Genomic DNA, 16990 nt, shown 5'->3' on the forward strand with positions numbered 1-16990 from the left:
TATTCAGTGCAAATAAAACTTGATTTGATTTGAAGGAGTGGAATGTTATTATGAACAGATTTTTCCAGGCTAGCACAAGAGGTCCATCCCTGTTGAACAATAATTACTTATAAACCAAAGCCCAGTTTTACCCCCCTTCCATCAATATTGTGTGCACTTGGAAACTCAATGAGAACGTTTTTTGTCATTTTTGTTACCAACTTTTTCACAGGGCTTAATATTCTGCCTTATATGGCGAATCTCTGCTGCATTGTTTCTGCATCTCAGTTGCAACAGAAACCTTTAGTTGAACAGGATGCGCGAATTGAACGTGAGGCTGGGCTGGAACAGGATGTCTGTGGTTAAGGAGACTGTAATAAACTCCTGTGGTAGGTTAATATCTAGTATACAAAGAAAACTCTACTCAGATTAAAAACTCTTGCTAAGCACTGTTTATTTATTTGATCAAGCATCCTCTGCATTATATGAATGTGACATATTTATCCTTTACGATAATGTTTTTTTTTTTTTACACGGGCTTCTTAGTAGGCCTGACTAAGTACTGTAGGCCTACCCGCACCGTTGCAGTACTCCGTGTAATGGTGCAGTTAACCATTTCAGAGGATCGTAATCAGCCGATGGGATGGTAAAATCACAGTTTTCTTAAACCCAGAGGCGCAAAATTAGACCAGGCCGGGGATTCGGGTTTGAGAACAATGAGAGAATTGAAATATTCTTAATATTCTTTAATTTTCTCTAAATCTGAAAGGCACACAACCTAGATTCGAACCAATCTCAAGTATTTGAACATGTTATTACTCAAACTTCGTGAAAGTGACAAACTGACACGTTTTTATTTTCGTCAAAAAATAACTTATATCGAAAGAGTGTCTTTGACGGCCTGCACATGCGCAATTCGTCGCGAAACGACGGTTTCACTTGATGACGGATGACGTGATTCTGCGCAGGAGTTTAGCTGCCCAAATCGTCAAGCGTGATCACGGATTTCTATTGGTTAAGGAGTTTTAGCCTGTCTTCATACTGTGCTGTCTTTTAGTAAATTCACGGACGTGTGTTATTTAAATTCTCAATGGCATCTTCTAAACCGACCGACGGTGAGTCATTTGACAATGCACTATGCATCTATTAGAATACTTCTCACAAACTGGCCATATGTTTTTGGATATTTGTTGGACTATTCCATTCGTTCATTCCTATTCCACAGACGATAAGACTAGACGCGCCTAACATAGCATGCAGCAAGTCTACACCCGAAAACGATGGCCTATACTGAATTGTTAGGTAGTTTACAGTTCAACAGTTAGCCTTAATGTATTTGTTCTAAATTCAGACGACAACATACATTTTGTTACGTTTGGACATGAAAGTGAAAGTAAGCCACGTACAATTTTCGTTTTTTTTTTTTAAATCAAAGAAAAATCTAATTAAATATGCTGTGTTTGTGGTGATACTTTTGGCCTGGGGTCGAGTATCCATAATCTCTTACATTTACCAGTATTTGAAATGAGTGCAAACTGTAGCAAACCGTAGCAAAACGTTTTTCAGCGGAATACTTTTTGGAACGAAATCGAGAGTTTCGTGTTGGACAAGTTAAGCTAGGTCCGTTCCCGTATTGGCTCGTTTGCTTCCGTTTAGTTCCTAGTGAAAACACGCCAGATGTGTAGGCCAGCTAGTTAGGCCTTTCCACACTGGCATTGTTCTTAGCTCCGGGCTAAGGTGGGATGTGAACGCGCCTTGTCATATTTCCCACTTGTCAACTTTGGCTCATTCATGAACTGCAAGTATTTAAACTTGGTTAAGAATAGAAAATTCACCCTCTAGAATAACTTGACATTAACTAGCTAAATATTTTTTTCAGATATCATCATTCTCAATTTTCTCATGTGTAATAGTATTAAATTATTATTATGGGTTATTTTTCATTAGAATAATTTTATATTTTGCAGAAGATTCTCTGCTGACAGGAGGACAGAGAAGGTCCAGCATTGGTGGTGGACGTCCCAATTGTAAGAATTACCCATCTATTTTTGCAGGAAATATTTGTTTTTTTCCAGAAGCCTCTATCAGTTGAAGAAAAACATCCATATTCATGTAACAATTACAACAATATTAATGAACGTGTTAATTTGTAACTATTTAATTTAATTGTATTTTAATGTAGTTTAATTTGTTAATCCTTTCTACACAACGGTATTATGAATCTATAACTGATAACTTCTAATTTTAACAAAACAAAGTACTATAAGGTTGTATAATGCGCAAGTTGTTTTGTATCCTGGATGGTGATTGGTTGATAGCAGGGAGTTCAAATCAAATGTTATTTGTCACGTGCCGAATACAGCAGGTATAGATAGACCTTACAGTGAAATGCTTACTTTACAAGCCTATAACCAACAATGACGTTTTTAAAAAAAGAAGCAAAAAGAAAGAAATAAATAAAGTAACAAATAACTAAAGAGCAGCAGTAAAATAACAATAGTCAGACTATATACAGGGGCTATATACAGGGGCTATATACAGGGGCTATATACAGGGGGTATATACAGGGGGTATATACAGGGGGTACCGGTACAGAGTCAATGTGGAGGCTATATACAGGGGGTACCAGTACAGAGTCAATGTGGAGGCTATATACAGGGTATTACGGTACAGAGTCAATGTGGAGGCTATATACAGGGGGTACCGGTACAGAGTCAATGTGGAGGCTATATACAGGGGGTACCAGTACAGAGTCAATGTGGAGGCTATATACAGGGGGTACCAGTACAGAGTCAATGTGGAGGCTATATACAGGGGGTACTGGTACAGAGTCAATGTGGAGGCTATATACAGGGGGTACCAGTACAGAGTCAATGTGGAGGCTATATACAGGGTATTACGGTACAGAGTCAATGTGGAGGCTATATACAGGGTATTACGGTACAGAGTCAATGTGGAGGCTATATACAGGGTATTACGGCACAGAGTCAATGTGGAGGCTATATACAGGGTATTATGGTACAGAGTCAATGTGGAGGCTATATACAGGGGGTACCGGTACAGAGTCAATGTGGAGGCTATATACAGGGGGTACCGGTACAGAGTCAATGTGGAGACTATATACAGGGGGTACCAGTACAGAGTCAATGTGGAGGCTATATACAGGGGGTACCAGTACAGAGTCAATGTGGAGGCTATATACAGGGTATTACGGTACAGAGTCAATGTGGAGACTATATACAGGGGGTACCAGTACAGAGTCAATGTGGAGGCTATATACAGGGGGTACCAGTACAGAGTCAATGTGGAGGCTATATACAGGGGGTACCAGTACAGAGTCAATGTGGAGGCTATATACAGGGTATTACGGTACAGAGTCAATGTGGAGACTATATACAGGGGGTACCAGTACAGAGTCAATGTGGAGGCTATATACAGGGTGTTACGGTACAGAGTCAATGTGGAGGCTATATACAGGGGGTACAGGTACAGAGTCAATGTGGAGACTATATACAGGGGGTACCAGTACAGAGTCAATGTGGAGACTATATACAGGGGGTACCAGTACAGAGTCAATGTGGAGGCTATATACAGGGGGTACAGGTACAGAGTCAATGTGGAGGCTATATACAGGGGGTACAGGTACAGTCAATGTGGAGACTATATACAGGGGGTACCAGTACAGAGTCAATGTGGAGACTATATACAGGTGGTACCGATACAGAGTCAATGTGGAGACTATATACAGGGGGTACCAGTACAGAGTCAATGTGGAGGCTATATACAGGGGGTACCAGTACAGAGTCAATGTGGAGGCTATATACAGGGTATTACGGTACAGAGTCAATGTGGAGGCTATATACAGGGGGTACTGGTACAGAGTCAATGTGGAGGCTATATACAGGGGGTACCAGTACAGAGTCAATGTGGAGGCTATATACAGGGTATTACGGTACAGAGTCAATGTGGAGGCTATATACAGGGTATTACGGTACAGAGTCAATGTGGAGGCTATATACAGGGTATTACGGCACAGAGTCAATGTGGAGGCTATATACAGGGTATTATGGTACAGAGTCAATGTGGAGGCTATATACAGGGGGTACCGGTACAGAGTCAATGTGGAGGCTATATACAGGGGGTACCAGTACAGAGTCAATGTGGAGGCTATATACAGGGTATTACGGTACAGAGTCAATGTGGAGACTATATACAGGGGGTACCAGTACAGAGTCAATGTGGAGGCTATATACAGGGGGTACCAGTACAGAGTCAATGTGGAGGCTATATACAGGGTATTACGGTACAGAGTCAATGTGGAGACTATATACAGGGGGTACCAGTACAGAGTCAATGTGGAGGCTATATACAGGGGGTACCAGTACAGAGTCAATGTGGAGGCTATATACAGGGGGTACCAGTACAGAGTCAATGTGGAGGCTATATACAGGGGGTACCAGTACAGAGTCAATGTGGAGGCTATATACAGGGTATTACGGTACAGAGTCAATGTGGAGACTATATACAGGGGGTACCAGTACAGAGTCAATGTGGAGGCTATATACAGGGTGTTACGGTACAGAGTCAATGTGGAGGCTATATACAGGGGGTACAGGTACAGAGTCAATGTGGAGACTATATACAGGGGGTACCAGTACAGAGTCAATGTGGAGACTATATACAGGGGGTACCAGTACAGAGTCAATGTGGAGGCTATATACAGGGGGTACAGGTACAGAGTCAATGTGGAGGCTATATACAGGGGGTACAGGTACAGAGTCAATGTGGAGACTATATACAGGGGGTACCAGTACAGAGTCAATGTGGAGACTATATACAGGTGGTACCGATACAGAGTCAATGTGGAGACTATATATAGGGGGTACCGGTACAGAGTCAATGTGGAGGCTATATACAGGGGGTACCAGTACAGAGTCAATGTGGAGGCTATATACAGGGGGTACTGGTACAGAGTCAATGTGGAGGCTATATACAGGGGCTACCAGTACAGAGTCAATGTGGAGACTATATACAGGGGGTACCAGTACAGAGTCAATGTGGAGGCTATATACAGGGGGTACCAGTACAGAGTCAATGTGGAGGCTATATACAGGGTATTACGGTACAGAGTCAATGTGGAGACTATATACAGGGGGTACCAGTACAGAGTCAATGTGGAGGCTATATACAGGGGGTACCAGTACAGAGTCAATGTGGAGGCTATATACAGGGGGTACTGGTACAGAGTCAATGTGGAGGCTATATACAGGGGGTACCAGTACAGAGTCAATGTGGAGACTATATACAGGGGGTACCAGTACAGAGTCAATGTGGTGGCTATATACAGGGGGTACCAGTACAGAGTCAATGTGGAGACTATATACAGGGGGTACCAGTACAGAGTCAATGTGGAGGCTATATACAGGGGGTACCGGTACAGAGTCAATGTGGAGACTATATACAGGGGGTACCGGTACAGAGTCAATGTGGAGACTATATACAGGGGGTACCGGTACAGAGTCAATGTGGAGGCTATATACAGGGGGTACCGGTACAGAGTCAATGTGGAGGCTATATACAGGGGGTACCAGTACAGAGTCAATGTGGAGGCTATATACAGGGGTTACCGGTACAGAGTCAATGTGGAGACTATATACAGGGGGTACCAGTACAGAGTCAATGTGGAGGCTATATACAGGGGTACCGGTACAGAGTCAATGTGGAGGCTATATACAGGGGGTACCGGTACAGAGTCAATGTGGAGGCTATATACAGGGGGTACTGGTACAGAGTCAATGTGGAGGCTATATACAGGGGGTACTGGTACAGAGTCAATGTGGAGGCTATATACAAGGGGTACCGGTACAGAGTCAATGTGGAGGCTATATACAGGGGGTACCGGTACAGAGTCAATGTGGAGGCTATATACAGGGTATTACGGTACAGAGTCAATGTGGAGACTATATACAGGGGGTACCAGTACAGAGTCAATGTGGAGGCTATATACAGGGGGTACCAGTACAGAGTCAATGTGGAGGCTATATACAGGGGGTACCAGTACAGAGTCAATGTGGAGGCTATATACAGGGGGTACCAGTACAGAGTCAATGTGGAGGCTATATACAGGGTATTACGGTACAGAGTCAATGTGGAGACTATATACAGGGGGTACCAGTACAGAGTCAATGTGGAGGCTATATACAGGGGGTACCAGTACAGAGTCAATGTGGAGGCTATATACAGGGGGTACTGGTACAGAGTCAATGTGGAGGCTATATACAGGGGGTACCAGTACAGAGTCAATGTGGAGACTATATACAGGGGGTACCAGTACAGAGTCAATGTGGTGGCTATATACAGGGGGTACCAGTACAGAGTCAATGTGGAGACTATATACAGGGGGTACCAGTACAGAGTCAATGTGGAGGCTATATACAGGGTATTACGGTACAGAGTCAATGTGGAGACTATATACAGGGGGTACCAGTACAGAGTCAATGTGGAGGCTATATACAGGGGGTACCAGTACAGAGTCAATGTGGAGGCTATATACAGGGGGTACTGGTACAGAGTCAATGTGGAGGCTATATACAGGGGGTACCAGTACAGAGTCAATGTGGATACTATATACAGGGGGTACCAGTACAGAGTCAATGTGGTGGCTATATACAGGGGGTACCAGTACAGAGTCAATGTGGAGACTATATACAGGGGGTACCAGTACAGAGTCAATGTGGAGGCTATATACAGGGGGTACCGGTACAGAGTCAATGTGGAGACTATATACAGGGGGTACCGGTACAGAGTCAATGTGGAGACTATATACAGGGGGTACCGGTACAGAGTCAATGTGGAGGCTATATACAGGGGGTACCGGTACAGAGTCAATGTGGAGGCTATATACAGGGGGTACCAGTACAGAGTCAATGTGGAGGCTATATACAGGGGGTACCGGTACAGAGTCAATGTGGAGACTATATACAGGGGGTACCAGTACAGAGTCAATGTGGAGGCTATATACAGGGGTACCGGTACAGAGTCAATGTGGAGGCTATATACAGGGGGTACCGGTACAGAGTCAATGTGGAGGCTATATACAGGGGGTACTGGTACAGAGTCAATGTGGAGGCTATATACAGGGGGTACTGGTACAGAGTCAATGTGGAGGCTATATACAGGGGGTACCGGTACAGAGTCAATGTGGAGGCTATATACAGGGGGTACTGGTACAGAGTCAATGTGGAGGCTATATACAGGGGGTACCGGTACAGAGTCAATGTGGAGGCTATATACAGGGGGTACCGGTACAGAGTCAATGTGGAGGCTATATACAGGGGGTACTGGTACAGAGTCAATGTGGAGGCTATATACAGGGTGTTACGCTACAGAGTCAATGTGGAGACTATATACAGGTGGTACCTGTACAGAGTCAATGTGGAGACTATATACAGGGGGTACCGGTACAGAGTCAATGTGGAGGCTATATACAGGGGTACCGGTACAGAGTCAATTAAATCAAATCAAATGTATTTATAAAGCCCTTCGTACATCAGCTGATATCTCAAAGTGCTGTACAGAAACCCAGCCTAAAACCCCAAACAGCAAGCAATGCAGGTGTAGAAGCACGGTGGCTAGGAAAAACTCCCTAGAAAGGCCAAAACCTAGGAAGAAACCTAGAGAGGAACCAGGCTATGTGGGGTGGCCAGTCCTCTTCTGGCTGTGCCGGGTGGATATTATAACAGAACATGGCCAAGATGTTCAAATGTTCATAAATGACCAGCATGGTCGAATAATAATAAGGCAGAACAGTTGAAACTGGAGCAGCAGCACGGTCAGGTAGACTGGGGACAGCAAGGAGTCATCATGTCAGGTAGTCCTGGGGCATGGTCCTAGGGCTCAGGTCCTCCGAGAGAGAGAAAGAAAGAGAGAAGGAGAGAATTAGAGAACGCACACTTAGATTCACACAGGACACCGAATAGGACAGGAGAAGTACTCCAGATATAACAAACTGACCCTAGCCCCCCGACACATAAACTACTGCAGCATAAATACTGGAGGCTGAGACAGGAGGGGTCAGGAGACACTGTCAATGTGAGACAATGTGGAGGCTATATACAGGGGGTACCGGTACAGAGTCAATGTGGAGGCTATATACAGGGTATTACGGTACAGAGTCAATGTGGAGGCTATATACAGGGGGTACAGGTACAGAGTCAATGTGGAGGCTATATACAGGGGGTACCGGTACAGAGTCAATGTGGAGGCTATATACAGGGGGTACTGGTACAGAGTCAATGTGGAGGCTATATACAGGGGGTACTGGTACAGAGTCAATGTGGAGGCTATATACAGGGGGTACCAGTACAGAGTCAATGTGGAGGCTATATACAGGGGTACTGGTACAGAGTCAATGTCGAGGCTATATACAGGGGGTACAGGTACAGAGTCAATGTGGAGGCTATATACAGGGTGTTACGCTACAGAGTCAATGTGGAGACTATATACAGGTGGTACCTGTACAGAGTCAATGTGGAGACTATATACAGGGGGTACCGGTACAGAGTCAATGTGGAGGCTATATACAGGGGGTACCGGTACAGAGTCAATCAAATCAAATTTATTTATATAGCCCTTCGTACATCAGCTGATATCTCAAAGTGCTGTACAGAAACCCAGCCTAAAACCCCAAACAGCAAGCAATGCAGGTGTAGAAGCACGGTGGCTAGGAAAAACTCCCTAGAAAGGCCAAAACCTAGGAAGAAACCTAGAGAGGAACCAGGCTATGTGGGGTGGCCAGTCCTCTTCTGGCTGTGCCAGGTGGATATTATAACAGAACATGGCCAAGATGTTCAAATGTTCATAAATGACCAGCATGGTCGAATAATAATAAGGCAGAACAGTTGAAACTGGAGCAGCAGCACGGTCAGGTAGACTGGGGACAGCAAGGAGTCATCATGTCAGGTAGTCCTGGGGCATGGTCCTAGGGCTCAGGTCCTCCAAGAGAGAGAAAGACAGAGAGAAAGAGAGAATTAGAGAACGCACACTTAGATTCACACAGGACACCGAATAGGACAGGAGAAGTACTCCAGATATAACAAACTGACCCTAGCCCCCCGAGACACAAACTACTGCAGCATAAATACTGGAGGCTGAGACAGGAGGAGTCAGGAGACACTGTCAATGTGAGACAATGTGGAGGCTATATACAGGGGGTACCGGTACAGAGTCAATGTGGAGGCTATATACAGGGTATTACGGTACAGAGTCAATGTGGAGGCTATATACAGGGGGTACAGGTACAGAGTCAATGTGGAGGCTATATACAGGGGGTACAGGTACAGAGTCAATGTGGAGGCTATATACAGGGGGTACCGGTACAGAGTCAATGTGGAGGCTATATACAGGGGGTACTGGTACAGAGTCAATGTGGAGGCTATATACAGGGGGTACTGGTACAGAGTCAATGTGTTGGCTATATACAGGGGGTACCAGTACAGAGTCAATGTGGAGGCTATATACAGGGGGTACTGGTACAGAGTCAATGTGGAGACTATATACAGGGTATTACGGTAGAGAGTCAATGTGCAGGGGCACGGTTAGTCAAGGTAATTGAGGTAATATATAGATGCAGGTAGCGTTATTTAAGTGACTATGCATTGATAATAACAGAGAGTAGCAGCAGCGTATAGGGGGGGGGGGGTGCAAATAGTCCAGGCAGGCATTTGATTAGCAGTTCTTATGGCTTCGGGTTAGAAGCAGTTAAGAATAGAGGTCGACCGATTATGATTTTTCAGCGCCGATACCGATTATTGGAGGACCAAAAAAAGCAGATACCGATTAATCGGCCGATTTTTTTTAATTTGTTTATTTATTTGTAATAATGACAATTACAACAATACTGAATTAACACTTATTTTAATTTAATATAATACATAAATTAAATCAATTTAGCCTCAAATAAATAATGAAACATGTTCAATTTGGTTTAAAGTTCCTTGCTCAGAACATGAGAACATATGAAAGCTGGTGGTTCCTTTTAACATGAGTCTTCAATATTCCCAGGTAAGAAGTTTTAGTTATTATAGGAATTATAGGACTTTTTCTCTCTATACCATTTGTATTTCATTAACCTTTGACTATTGGATGTTCTTATAGGCACTTTAGTATTGCCAGTGTAACAGTATAGCTTCCGTCCCCCTCCTCGCTCCTCCCTAGGCTCGAACCAGCAATACAACGACAACAGCCACACTCGAAGCATCGTTACCCATCTCTCCACAAAAGCCACGGCCCTTGCAGAGCAAGGGGAACAAGTCCTTCAAGGTCTCAGAGCGAGTGACGTTACCGATTGAGACACTATTAGCGCGCACCCCGCTAACTAGCTAGCCATTTCACATTGGTTACACCAGCCTAATCTCGGGAGTCGATAGGCTTGAAGTCATAAACAGCTCAATGCTTGAAGCACAGGGAAGAGCTGCTGGCAATCGCACAAAATTGCTGTTAGAATGAATGTTTACGAGCCTGCTGCCGCCTACCACAGCTCAGTCAGACTGCTCTATCAAATCATAGACTTAATTATAACATAATAACACACAGAAATACGAGCCTTTGGTCATTAATATGGTCAAATCCAGAAACTATAATAAATATAAAACAAAACGTTTATTCTTTCAGTGAAATACGGAACCGTTCTGTATTTTATCAGACGGGTGGCAACCCTAAGTCTAGATATTGCTGTTACATTGCACAACCTTCAATGTTATGTCATAATTACAGTGCCTTGCGAAAGTATTCGGCCCCCTTGAACTTTGCGACCTTTTGCCACATTTCCTGAATCCAATCGAGAATCTGTGGAAAGAACTGAAAACTGCTGTTCACAAATGCTCTCCATCCAACCTCACTGAGCTCGAGCTGTTTTGCAAGGAGGAATGGGAAAAAATTTCAGTCTCTCGATGTGCAAAACAGATAGAGACATACCCCAAGCGACTAACAGCTGTAATCGCAGCAAAAGGTGGCGCTACAAAGTATTAACTTAAGGGGGCTGAATAATTTTGCACGCCCAATTTTTCAGTTTTTGATTTGTTAAAAAAGTTTGAAATATCCAATAAATGTCGTTCCACTTCATGATTGTGTCCCACTTGTTGTTGATTCTTCACAAAAAAATACAGTTTTATATCTTTATGTTTGAAGCCTGAAATGTGGCAAAAGGTCGCAAAGTTCAAGGGGGCCGAATACTTTCGCAAGGCACTGTATGTACAATTCTGGCAAATGAATTACGGTCTTTGTTAGGAATAAATGGTCTTCACACAGTTCGCAACGAGCCAGGAGGCCCAAACTGCTGCATATACCCTGACTCTGCTTGCACGGAACGCAAGAGATGTGACACAATTTCCCTAGTTATAAGAAATTCATGTTAGCAGGCAATATTAACTAAATATGCAGGTTTAAAAATATATACTTGTGTATTGATTTTAAGAAAGGCGTTGATGTTTATGGTTAGGTACATTGGTGTTTATGTTTAGGTACATTGGTGCAACGACTGTGCTTTTTTTCGTGAATGCGCTTGTTAAATCACCACCCGTTTGGTGAAGTAGGCTGTGATTCAATGATAAATTAACAGGCACCACATCGATTATATGCAACGCAGGACAAGCTAGATAAACTAGATAAGCTAGATAAACTAGTAATATCATCAACCATGTGTAGTTAAATCACTCGTTTCATTCCCCGTTTGAATGACCTTTTTTTTGCTCCGCGCCATAGAACAGCCCTTAGTTGGAAGTTATTCACACGATAATCCCTATCCCGTTCTCATTGCTTAACTGTGCATTTATACACAGAATAAATGGATCATTAATATGTGGCTCAGTTGTTTATCAATCAATACCGCTCGTGTGTCCATTCACTTACTCAAGGAGTAATAGTTGCGTGAGGCGTATGTGACTCTGTACTCCTTTTTTGTTCTCTCCTAGTGTTCATGACCAGAATAGTGCTGGTGGGGAAGACTGGTGCTGGGAAGAGTTCTTCAGCCAACACCATCCTGGGGAGAGATGCCTTCAGATCAGCTGGTCGTATGTCATCTGTCACCAAAGAGTGTTCTAAAGAGACAGGGGAGGTGGGAGACAGACAGGTCACCGTAGTCGATACACCTGGTCTATTAGACACAAATCTGCCTGAATTGACAGTGAAGAGAGAGATAGCTAAGTGTGTCAACATGTCAGCACCTGGTCCCCATGCCATCATAGTTGTCATTAAAGTAGGTCCCATCACCAGGGAGGAGATGAGCACAGTACAGAAACTTGAGGAAATATTTGGGAAAGATGCAGAGAAGCACACCATGATCCTTTTTACCTGTGCTGAAGGAGGGATTGAGAAAATGTTGGAAGAGGCAAATGAGGAATTCAGAAAAATTCTGCAGAGGTTAGGGAATAGATACCATGTCTTCAACAATATGGACAAAAGTGACCGTACCCAAGTGCTGAAACTCTTTGACAAGATAGATGAAATGATTAAGGCAAATCAGGGTAGCTACTACACAAATTACACATATCAACAAGTAAACGAAATGCTTGCTGATAGGGAAAGGAAGGTCAGGGATATCTTTGAGAAGAAAATGCAGGAAAAGGAGGCATCATTACTAGCTAGATACGAGGAAGCTCTGAGAGCACTGCTGATTGAAAATCTAACTCTTGAGGAGACGGTCCTGGAGAAGGAAAACAGAATCAGACAGCTGGAGATCAATAGAGACAGGGACCTGAAAGAGACAAAGCGTTACTTTTCTGCTTTACAAAAAGATGCACGACAGCTTATTGAACAGATCCCAGATTTTGAGAATTTAGAGGGTTCCATTAAGCAATATGCATAGCATAGCCTAATCTGGAAACGAATGGATTGATTGATTTGAGTATTTTATCCCCAATTAGCCGCCGCCAGAAATACATAATATACATAACTATGGCTGTAACGGTGACTAGGCAGTCATAGGTTATGGACCTCAGTCAAATTCCACATGACCGTTTAGTCACGGTAATTCGGGTTCTCCAAGCTCTGATGCTAGTCGTTAGTAGTCAACCAAACTTGTTAACTACCTGGTACTCAGCACTCTATTGTCTCTCTAATCTCTCTGACATCAATACAAATGTAATGGAAAATCTAATCAAACACTTCATGAGAGCTCATGTTGCTCAACATTTCTATAGGCTATGCAATTGCGTGAGAAAACAGAGTGATGGCCTCTATTAAAAAGAGGAGGATCCCATCAGCTCTCTATAGAGTAGGCCTACTGTATTTATTTCTCAAATTTCCTAATATTAAGCACATTGCTTATCTTTACAACAGGAGTATAGATTACCTGACTAGCATAAAAATGAACCACAGGAAAAAGCGTCCTCCATTCGCTATTTAAGTGCAGAGATGACATATTTATTCCCCCTGTTTCGATACAGGTGCCTGATAATGGTCCATTCTAAGTCAAAATACATTTCACACATATGTCATTTAGTAAAGACAAGATTAAATCAAGAATAGTCTGATGGGTGACAATATTAGACAATCACATGTGAATGGTGTATTATCACTTGATACCCAGCTTGTGTGCAGCAAGAAACAGCGCATGCCTTTTTCTTCTTCAAATCATAGTTGCACACCTCATGTAGCCTAGCCCACAGGCCTATTTGCTCTGATAAGATTTGTATCACAACTAAGTGTCCAAATAACTTCTTAAAACAAAGCACATTAATCTGCTTTTCAACAGGTATAAAGCCTAACTACATACATAAGCAGGGTGTAGAGCCTAACTACATACATAAGCAGGGTGTAGAGCCTAACTACATACATAAGCAGGGTGTAGAGCCTAACTACATACATAAGCAGGGTCTGTTTTGATAATAGTGTTTACTGATAATGGGACATTCATGCTTACTGAGGTGTGCACATTGCTTCCCTTATAATGTGAAGAAATAGCCTAATAGGTTATCACATTTTAAGCTAAACATTCTGATCTGTTGCATCAGCCACATTGCGTAATTTTTGTTGTTGTTGATGTAAGTGGTTGTATTAATTTGGGATCTATCTCATTCCACAACTGTCCCAGACTATGTTTGCAATATGTCTTTCTCGCACAGAAAGACAAGTTGACCAATGGAATAGGTTGACTTTTGTACTATTGGGGATAGTAGATTGATATGGGCTAGTGCTGTTGCTGTTCGTTAGACCTACTCATTTTGTTGGCTGACGAAAAGTAAATGTGCACAGTTCTTTTAACATCTAATATATGCGCCTCGGAATTGGATAAGAGGGACGTGTGCAGTTGTGTCCCCGATGTGTCTGTCTTCACTTGTAGCTTACTTCTTAGGTGAGATGCCTGTGAGAAGGACACAATCGTGTGACAGGCATTGGCTAATAAAAATGTAGATTTTTATGAGAGAGCCATCTGAGAGAGCCATGTGAGTGAGAGGTGCTTTGGAGCACAGTGATTGGCAGCCGGAAGAAGGGGATTATAATATTCAGCCCAAGGGCGCAACGGCCACTGGCCACAAAAGACGTGGATTTGTTTAGGGGGCGTTACGGCCACACGGGGGATTCTGCCAGGAAATGGTTTGCTTGTCAAATTGTGAATGAGAGACTGATGAAGTGTGTACAGGCTGTGCAAAAAACAATGAGGGTTTTTACTCATTACACACGTCAGATCAACAAATATTGTTCACATATTCGACACTGCAAAACCTATTTTATGACCACATGACACAATTTTTGTCTTTGCAAATTTGGTTTTCCTAGACATGGATATTATATTATGATCACTACATCTGATGGATCTGAATAATCTTGACAGGAATGTGGTTCTGAATATAAACACCAACACCTCCACCATTGGCATTCCTGTCTTTTCTGTAGATGTTATGACCTGGTACCTGTTGTACCTGTTCGCTGACTCTGAAGGAAAACAACTCAGCGGTCTATAGGAACTTCCTACTAAAGCTGTGGCAGTCATGACATTTTGTCAGCCGGTTATGCAAAATGCCTCAGGCTGCACAGCTTTTCCCTCATCAAGTGATCATATTTTCACCCATCAGACTATTCTCAAATAAATATTATCTTTACTAATATATTCAATTAGTTTTGATTTAGTATGGCACATGATCAAATGGGCAGGAACAGGGGCAGGGTAGAAAATACATGTCACAAATAGCGAATGGAGGCCACTGCCCATTTGATAATACTACTGTATCAAAGGAATTAGCTAAGTGTGTTTCAGAGAATACAGAATGTTCAATATGGGAATGTTTGTATTGTAATAATCATTCATGCAAGTATGTGGTATGTATATATTGTTTTTAGGGTTTTTACTTTTTTCATATACTGTATTTTGTAAATATATGACTGTAATGAGGACCACATTGGTTATAACTGTTTTATAATGTTTCAGCACGAATGTATTGTTGTTTTACATTTTCTCTTTATACCAAAATACAAATGAATAAAACGGACAGATAAAACAATACTCGATTTTATTACGTATTATTACTTTTCTATTTATCTATTGTCTTGTTCTCTGCATTGTTGCCCGTAAGAAAGCATTTCAATGTTTGTCTATGGCTGTTGTTTACGAAGCATGTGACAATAAAAATGTGATTTGATTTGAAGCCTTTCGCTTTTAACTCGGGGCTCAGATGATGCAGAATTATACTTGCCTATCGTTCATGATCAGATATTCATTATCGTTAATAATCAACATTGATCCCCAGAGGCAAATCTGATCCTGTATCTATTCAGGCCTACTGTCAAACTGGCTAATGTCAGTTCACTAGCACGGGTGCCAGTCTGTTTCAACTGTCTTGCCAATTCCTTATGGAATTGCCATGTCATGTTTTCTACCAGCATGTTAAATGTGCAACCTGGAGGAAAAAAATTCTACACCACCTTTACTCCACACACAGAGATGCATACAAAGCTGTCCCTCACCCTCCATTTGGCAAATCTGACCATAATACTATCCTCCTGATTCCTGCTTAAAAGCAAAAACTAAAGCAGGAAGCACCAGTGACTCGCTCAATACCGAAATGGTCATATGATGTGGATGCTACACTACAGGACTGTTTTGCAGCACAGACTGGAATATGTTCCGGGATTCCTCCGATGGCATTGAGGAGTACACCATATCAGTCACTGGCTTCATCAATAAGAGTATTGATGACGTCGTCAACGTCGTCGCTGCAGTGACCGTACGTACATATCCCAACCAGAAGCCATGGATTACAAGCAACATCCGCACTGAGCTCAAAGAGCAGGACTCTCTAACCCGGAAGCTTCTAAGAAATCCCGCTATGCCCTCCGACGAACCATCAACCAGGCAAAGCATCAATACAGGATTAAGATTGAATCCTACTACTGACGCTTGTCAGAGGTGGCAGTGCTTGAAAACTATTACGGACTACAAAGGGAAACCCTGCCGCGAGCCGCCCAGTGATGCGAGCCTACCAGACAAGCTAAATGCCTTTTATGCTCACTTCAAGGCTGAAGCATGCACAAGAGCACCAGCTGTTCTGGATGACTGTGTGATACAGCTCTCGGTAGCTAATGTGAACAAAACTTTTAAACAGGTCAACATTCACAAAGCCGCAGGGCCAGACGGATTACCAGGATGTATACTCAAAGCAGGGTTTCCGGGAGGATGCTGTTGATGTGAGCCATGACCAGCTTTTCAAAGCACTTCATGGCTACCGTCGTGAGTGGTATAGGGCGGTAATCATTTAGGCAGGTTACCTTCACTTCCTTGGGCACTATGGTGATCTGCTTAAAACATTTAGATATTACACACTCGGTCAGGGAGAGGTTGAAAATGTCAGTGAAGACACTTGACAGTTGGTCCGCGCATGCTTTGAACAGGACTATGTAGTGGGAGAGGTGTGGTTGGGATAGGGAGTTGAACAGGAGTAGTATTGACTTATGTATTTAGTTTCCTTAGGGAGACGAGATTATTGGGTAGGATTTAGACCTTCCCTGTCTCTGGTCC

At 42.9% G+C, this 16990-nt stretch overlaps 1 protein-coding gene across 1 annotated transcript; it reads left to right on the forward strand.

Moving 5' to 3' along the window:
• Nucleotides 1–966: 966 nt before the first annotated feature.
• LOC110533258 (GTPase IMAP family member 7) lies at nucleotides 967–15620 on the forward strand. Its single transcript, XM_021617344.2, has 3 exons — nucleotides 967–1094; nucleotides 1947–2006; nucleotides 11949–15620. Exons 1-3 carry the CDS (start codon nucleotides 1070–1072, stop codon nucleotides 12839–12841), a joined length of 978 nt encoding a protein of 325 aa, XP_021473019.2. The 5' UTR covers nucleotides 967–1069; the 3' UTR covers nucleotides 12842–15620.
• The last annotated feature ends 1370 nt before the right edge of the window (nucleotides 15621–16990 follow it).

Source organism: Oncorhynchus mykiss, chromosome 10, assembly GCF_013265735.2.
Source record: "Oncorhynchus mykiss isolate Arlee chromosome 10, USDA_OmykA_1.1, whole genome shotgun sequence".
Lineage (NCBI taxonomy): Eukaryota > Metazoa > Chordata > Actinopteri > Salmoniformes > Salmonidae > Oncorhynchus > Oncorhynchus mykiss.